General features: G+C 50.1%; 1 protein-coding gene across 3 annotated transcripts in view; it reads left to right on the forward strand.

Annotated features, from left to right (window-relative positions):
* Window positions 1–6,484, forward strand: part of SLC7A8 (solute carrier family 7 member 8) — a 50,048-nt gene extending 43,564 nt beyond the window's left edge. For all 3 annotated transcript variants that reach the window (XM_044232043.1, XM_044232042.1, XM_044232044.1), the window contains 3 exons: window positions 1,715–1,864; window positions 3,449–3,626; window positions 4,338–6,484. In XM_044232043.1, coding sequence (XP_044087978.1) covers window positions 1,715–1,864; window positions 3,449–3,626; window positions 4,338–4,501 — 492 coding nt within the window. In that variant the 3' untranslated portion in view covers window positions 4,502–6,484. The remainder of the gene's footprint in view (window positions 1–1,714; window positions 1,865–3,448; window positions 3,627–4,337) is intronic.
* Window positions 6,485–7,454: the final 970 nt, after the last annotated feature.

Below are 7,454 nucleotides of genomic sequence, written 5' to 3' on the forward strand. Positions count from 1 at the left end.
ATCACATACACGTCCACCACTCCCCATCAATCTTCTTGCCCCAAGGAGGCTCTGCCTGTCTCTCGGGAAATATCACTGAAACAAATTCAGTGTTATAGGTACACCAAAAAAGACAAACTATAAGGAAAGGAGGACTAGCAACTGAAAATGGAGAAAAGAAAACTTGGGGTAGGGAAGAAATGAGGGTAGAATGGCCTAGTGTAGAATCATTTAGAGGGGTAAAAAGAAAGAGCAAAGACTTGTCCCCACTGAGTCTTTTAAGTTACTGTTTTTTCTTTCTGGATCCTGAATAAAATATTGAAAATGATTTTGGTCCATCAGAGAAGCAGTTAGATCAGGATAATTGAGAGCTCTCAGGAGTCAAGTGCCTTCATTGTACACCATGAGGGGGAGTTTCAGAATGTTCAGATACAGGATGAAGGCCATCGTGATTGGTTAGCTGTGAAAGGTGCCCGGAGACCCCTAGTACTCCCAGTGAGACACAGACTTATTTCCAGTTTGAGCTATTGGTACAGTACTGTGCTGCAAGGCAAATACAGTCAGAATCTGGCTTATTCATCCATTAAAATCCTCTAGGTTATTTTCACTGTCAGATCTTACATGAGAACTGAACCTTCTTTTTTTTTAGTTTAAGATTTTATTTATTTAGGGGCGCCTGGGTGGCTCAGTGGGTTAACGCCTCTGCCTTCACCTCAGGTCATGATCCCAGGGTCCTGGGATTGAGCCCCGCATTAGGCTCTCTGCTCAACAGGGAGCCCACTTCCTTCTCTCGCTGCCTGCCTCTCTGCCTACTTGTGATCTCTGTCTGTCAAATAGATAAATAAAATATTTTTTAAAAAAGATTTTAAAAGATTTGACAGACAGAGAGCACAAGCAGGGGGAGGGGCAGCGGGAGAAGCAGGCTGCTTGCTGAGCAGAGAGCCTGATGTGAAGCCCGATGCAGGAGTGGATCCCAGGATCAGGACCCAAGCCGAAGGCAGACGCTCAACCAACTGAGCCACCCAGATGCTCTAAGAACAGAATCTTCTGTTGGCCTTAACAAATTAGCAGAGGGGCAGAACATGATTCCGAGAGAGCCACTGAGCTGAGTTTGAAATTGTAAAGTGGATTCTATCAAGAAAACCTCATGGGGATGTTATGAGAGTTAAATGAGTTAATATCTGTAGAACACTGAGAACAGGGCTTGCCACCTAGCAAATGCTTTATAACTGTTTAGAATATTAAAAAAGGTGGAGGGGGGAGAAAAATAAATTACATGACTCAGCCAGGAGAGGATGAGGGCAGGAATTAAAGCTTTAATCTGCAGTTAACAATCTTCCCTAAGGGATTAAAAAAAAAAAAAAAAAAAGGAAACACCAAAATTAGCTTGAGGTACAACCAGGGAAGAAATACAAATAAGACTGGCACTGCCTGTGTTTCCAAGCCAGTTGTTTATGGCCAGTATCTATTCTGACCGGTCAGTGCCCATGCCATACCAGTAGTTAAATATTTTGATTATCATTCCTGCAATAAGAAAGAATTTCCTGGCAATGAAGCTGTTAACAATGGCCAGGATGCCTAGGGAGGGGAGGCTGTAAAGTCTCTATTTTAGGACATTCATCGTAAAATGACATCCTCTGCCTAGAGGCAGGGGAACAGTCTCCCACCTGTAAACAGCTCCTTCAGTGTCCAGATACCTTACTGATCACTGATGAGCTTCTCCCATTTCCCACAGTGCATCTCAACCCTGCTGATGCTGGTCACCAGTGACATGTACACCCTCATCAACTACGTGGGCTTCATCAACTACCTCTTCTATGGAGTCACAATCGCGGGACAGATCGTTCTTCGCTGGCAGAAGCCTGACATCCCCCGCCCTATCAAGGTGCGAGAACCTCCCCTTGAGATCCCTTTCCCCTCCTCTACAAATCTAGCTGCAGCTCAGATTTTTAAATCCCCTTGTTCTCAGCTGCTGACCACATATATGATCTACCTTCTCTATGATGGTAGCAGACCCTTTGGAAAGCAAGGGCCATGTATAAGTGAGGCAGTCATTTCCATTTTCCACTGGAGACAGGACCAGAACAAATCACAGCTGGAAGAGTAAGTTAGATTAAATGATACTCTCATCAGGTTATTCCTTTGTTTCCTACAACTCTTATAAACTCCGGTTGATTTTTCAAGGCTCCCTTACCTCTCTAGCATTTCCATGAATCTACTAGTATGGCCCATCTCCTCCTCCTCCCTCCATCCCATCGCTGAGTTCACTTGAACTATGTCTCCATCCCAGAATGAGTTTCCTTCTCCCATCTGCCTATCCAAATTATAACTATTCTCCACATAGGCCTCAAGTTCCTCCTCTCCCTTGAAGCTTTCCAGTCCACTACAGCCCTCCATGAGCCTCCCTTTTTAAACTACTATAGCCTTATATGTAGTAGTGTGCCTGGTGAACCTACTGATTGAAGCAAGAGATAACTGTGGTGAATGAATGGCATTGCTCAGAATAGAACAGGCAAGAGCATTATGGGTTCTCGTGCAAATTAGAATAGAGCATAGACCTGAGCTATTTGAACAATCCTTTTCTGGAAACAGGAGACTAGATCCTTCAAGAAGATTCTCCCAGCTGGGGATTTCAGCTTTCCAAATCTGTTTTCCACCACCACTTTCCTGTCACTCTTAGAAAGCTTGCTAGAGGGATGACAAGGTAGAGTAACCCTCCCTCCCCCCAACACTTGCATACCCTCTGAGATGACAAGGAAGAGAAAAGCAGCTAGATGTGGAGTCTTGAAGAAGACTCTACTGGGCACTCCCACCTGTGGCCAACAAGATGGCCAATAAGCCCAAAGAGCTGATGCTTCTTTCTGAATAAAATCAAGGTCCCAGAGTGCCTGACAGTATGGTAGGTTTCCTGACTTCTTGGATCTTAGCAGACTGACCTTCTCAGATTGCTTGAGAGAAACACATTGAGATTGATCCTGAAAAGAAGGATGGACATTTGCCACATGGTGCCCAGATGAGGGCCCTACCTCGAACTGGGAAAGGAACAAGGAGTATGACATACCTGGGCCACTTCCTTCTTGCCCCTCACTCATTTCTCCACCTCTCTTCTACTGTAGGATGTCAGCAAACATATACCAATAAACCAGCGAGCCTATCAGTCCCCATGGGCTTCCCTGGCTGAAGCATGAATGACAAGGACTTGTTTAGCCTCTGCCCAGGAGAAAAGAGAAAGGAATGAGGATCATTCCCTTCCTAGTTGCCCTTCCTCTTCCCATCCTACTACCCAAGTTCACCAACATTTGTTGACATAACACTTGATCTATCAGGGCTTGGGGTGTGGGAGCCATAGAGCCAAGTGAAGCCTAGCCTTTGCCCTCAAAGGTGCCTCTCTGTGGACTGAGAAGAGGGAGGACACCCTGATCCTGCGGACCACGGGATCCACACATCTAACAGCACATCTGTTCCACAGATCAACCTGCTGTTCCCCATCATCTACCTGCTGTTCTGGGCCTTTCTGCTGATCTTTAGCCTGTGGTCAGAGCCCGTGGTGTGTGGCACTGGCCTGGCCATCATGCTGACAGGAGTGCCCGTCTATTTCCTGGGTGTTTACTGGCAACACAAGCCCAAGTGTTTCAATAACTTCATTGGTGAGTTGTTAAAAATGCCGGGTGGCTGGGGCACCTGGGTGGCTCAGTGGGTTAAAGCCTCTGCCTTCAGCTCAGGTCATGATCCCAGGGTCCTGGGATCGAGCCCCACATCGGGCTCTGTGCTCAGCGGGGAGCCTGCTTCCCCCTCTCTCTCTCTGCCTGCCTCTCTGCCTACTTGTGATCTCAGTCTGTCAAATAAATAAATAAAATCTTAAGAAAAAAAATGCTGGGTGGCTAGAGGATCTCCTTGTCTGGGTTAGGTCTCCTGGTCAGGAGACCTAGGCTGGTCCACAGAGCTCTGGAGAAGAAGACGGGGCAGGAAAGTGTGGGTGCCTTCCCAGAGACCTCTGAGGAGAGGAGAACAGCTGAGGTTTGCACACAGACCCTAGAGCTGGAAGAATAGGCACCCTGACAGCCATTGTGGAGGAGCTGCCCTGGGGAGAGGCCAAGGGAGATCCTGGAACTGGTAGTCACGAGGCTTAGAGAAGGTGGGGGACTAGGGCTTTGATGAGAAGGGGCAACCAGCAGACGGGCTGCTCAGAGCCACAGAAAGAGGCAAGGTGGCTGTCTCCTGGAATGGAAGTCTCCTGAAGGCACCAGGGCTCTGCTGAGGCAACACGTGGGGCAGGGGAGTGGAGCAGGGTCATGGCCGGCTTGGCGGGGGGGGGGTGGGATGCTCAGCACTGACCCATTCTGTGTAACTTCCCATAGAGTCACTAACCCTTGTGAGCCAGAAGATGTGTGTGGTTGTGTACCCCGAGATGGAAACAGGCTCGGGTAAAGAGGAGATAAATGAGGACACAGAGGAGCAGCGGCAGCCCATCTACCAACCCACGGCCTCCAAGGACAAGGATTCGGAGCAGCCCCAGCCCTGAGAACCATCGCCTCTCAGCTGGCTCCTTCCTCCTATACCCCCTTTTTGCTCTCCTTCCCTGCCTAGGTCCCCCCAATACACACACACACACACACACACATACACATACACACACACACATGGTGTGTCCAGCAGGAGCAGAACCTGGGTGTGGGTGGTAAGAAACTATAGACAAATACACTGACATTTGTACCCAAAGAACCAGCCTCTCGCCACCAGGGCCTGTGTCCAAAACCCTCACCAGGGCTGCTCCAAGAAGTGGGAGGAGAGTGGAGCTTCTGGCGGTACCCCACAGGACCCTCTACCCCGTACTTGCCTCCTCAGGAGCCCAGTCAGTACTGCCTTCCCTCCCCATTCCTGAGCCCAAGGGAGGCCTCTGCTCAGAGAACCAGAAGCAACAGTGAGTCAGTTGGGGAGGGACAGACTCAGGCAAATCTGTCATCTTTAAAGGTCAGCTGGAGAGACTGGTATCACCCTCCCTTTACTAGGGACCCAAGAAATGAGAGATGCTTCCCTCTGCCCTCTCCTCTCCCCTTCCCCATCGTGCCTCCCCCACCCCAGCTTGGGCTCCCTGTCCAGAACAAGGTTCCTGGCAGGACACCACCTCCCTACTGAGCTAAGGACCAATGAGCAGGAGAACCGCCCCCTCCCCCTAACCCAAGCCAGGCCTGTGGAACAGATTGGGAAAGGCTCAAATTGCAGAAACCCAGCCCTGCCCCGTCTCCTGCATCCTGACCCCCACTTGGTGCCAAAGCTTCCTGAAGCCAGAAAGTCTTCTTATTTTCCATGTAGAGGACATTTCTCTCCTAATGGCAAAGCTGCTTAGCTCCTCCCTCCCCACTCCAAGTGAGAAGGAACAGTCACTCCATGATCCCTGCAGCTAGGCCCCCCACATACCTCCATGGAACCGGCACTGCTGGCGGCCCCCATTGTGCCCTTTCCCTCTTCTCTGGCTTGGCTCCGGGACCAACCGGTATGAAGGCTCCCAAGACCTTCAGGCCGGAAACCCAAGCCAAATCAGCCTTAAATCACTTCCTATCCAAGAACTGGACCTAAAAATACTCCCTGATTTCTAACCCTCAGGACAGACCTGGTATGAAAAGCCTTCCTGGAATGGAGGGTGCTTTCCCACCCACCCCCCAGAAGTGTGCCCATCCCATAACCTCAGATACTATGTGGGGAGAGAGTGTCTTCTGAAGGCCAGTTCCTTCCTCCTCCCCCAACTCAGACACCTCCCCTTCTGGTCCCATCACTGCCCTGTCTTGGGACAGCCTCCCAAACAGAAGAATGAAAGGGCAGTGGCAGAAAGTACCCATTTTGGAGACACATTCTGGTTTGCGCACTTCTGGCCGTCCTGTGGGCAGAGGCTGCCTTTCACTGCGCTCCAAGGGAACACCATCATGTTTACCCTGGGCCTTGCAGCCTCCCTTCCACACCTGATGTGCTAAGGACTAGGATCCTTTCATCCCAAAGCAGGAGGGCCCCCTTTCCTACCTCCCCCTACCACCTGCTTAGACTAGAATATGCTGGGAGTCCTCCTGGCTTGCTTGGCTTTCCCAGCTTCCTACCTGGCCTGCCTGACTGCCTCCCCCCAACCCCAACTGGTGAGATGTCAGGTTTGGTTTGAGTTCCGGTCCCTTCAGAGTGGACCCCAGGTGGGCTGGGCCTGGCCCCTGGAAGGTCAGGGGACCACCCTCCTGTTCCCTCTTCTCATTCCTCCAACCTCCATCCCTCCTTCAATTGTTAGGGTTTATTTGTTTGTTCATTTGTTTCATAAAGTGAATGCCTTACTTTTTTGGATAAATATTTTTGAAGCTGGCATTTCTATTTCTTTTAAATTTTTTAATGTAAGGTTGTTTGGGTGGGGAGGGCATTAGTTATACCTGGATAATAATCTTCTGTCTTTGAGTTGGTCTAGGGTTAGAGTTTGTTTTGTGGAGGGTTTTTTTTTTTTCTTTTGATGTAATAAAATTTTAAATTGAAACGAAGTTGTTGGTGGTAGTAATTCAGTGACCTTCTGAGACAGAGTCCCTGGGCATTTCCTATCTTCGTCAGGACTTTGGTTGCTAAGTTCCTTCCTGGATGGCATTCCCAGAGGCCCTTGCTCAGTCCCAGGGACCCAGTACCAGCACACTCAAACAACTCTCTCGCGTTTTTTGGGGGGGAGGGGTTGGTTTTTAACTACCTTTCATTTTGAACCAATAACTTCCTCATTTCTTCAGTGAAGTCCCAAAGTGTTCATTAAGTTCCTGCACACTAGCTAGGAAGAACATCGCCACTGCCCAGGTGGGAAAGTAGATGGCAGACAGGACTTAGCTGAGTGGAGGGAGGCAATGGCAGAGTGGTTCTCCAAGGTCTGGTCAGCCAAGCCTTCTGGCACTGGGACAGCTGGCACTGAATGGGAAAGGAAGGGATGGACTGAGCCTATGGAGAGAAGCCAGGGGCACTTAGGAAAGCAGCCAGCCAGATCCGAGGGGTTTGACAGAAGGGACAGGGATGGGAGGAAGGGTCTCCTCAGCTGCATGGAGCTGAATGAGAGGGCCGTGTCTAGTGGGCGGTCTAGGAAGGCTGTTGAGTGGGGACAAACGAGGAACCAGGTACGGTAGGGACACATCCACTGGTGATTTGGGTTAATTGCTGGAGGAAGTTGATGGGATTAGACCCAGTGCTTGCTTGGAGTGCCTCCTTCGTGGGCAGCCGTCCCAGCTGCCTGTTCTGGGGCAGCATGACAGACATGGGCAGGGGAGGGGGGGGTGTTAAGACATCATCCTCCACCATGAGGGACACGTGAGGACACAGGCAGGCAAAACGCCTCACTCCCAGTCCCCGCCCAGCCCCAACACTCCTCATCTGTGGCTGGCATTTTTCTCAGCTGAGGCTGGAGGCGTGCCAGTCACAGGGCACAGATGCTTGGCTCTAAGTTCCAGCTCAGCAGCCACCAAACAGCTGTGTGT

The sequence above is a fragment of the Neovison vison genome, chromosome 13 (genome assembly GCF_020171115.1).
Source record: "Neovison vison isolate M4711 chromosome 13, ASM_NN_V1, whole genome shotgun sequence".
NCBI classification, from domain to species: Eukaryota; Metazoa; Chordata; class Mammalia; order Carnivora; family Mustelidae; genus Neogale; species Neogale vison.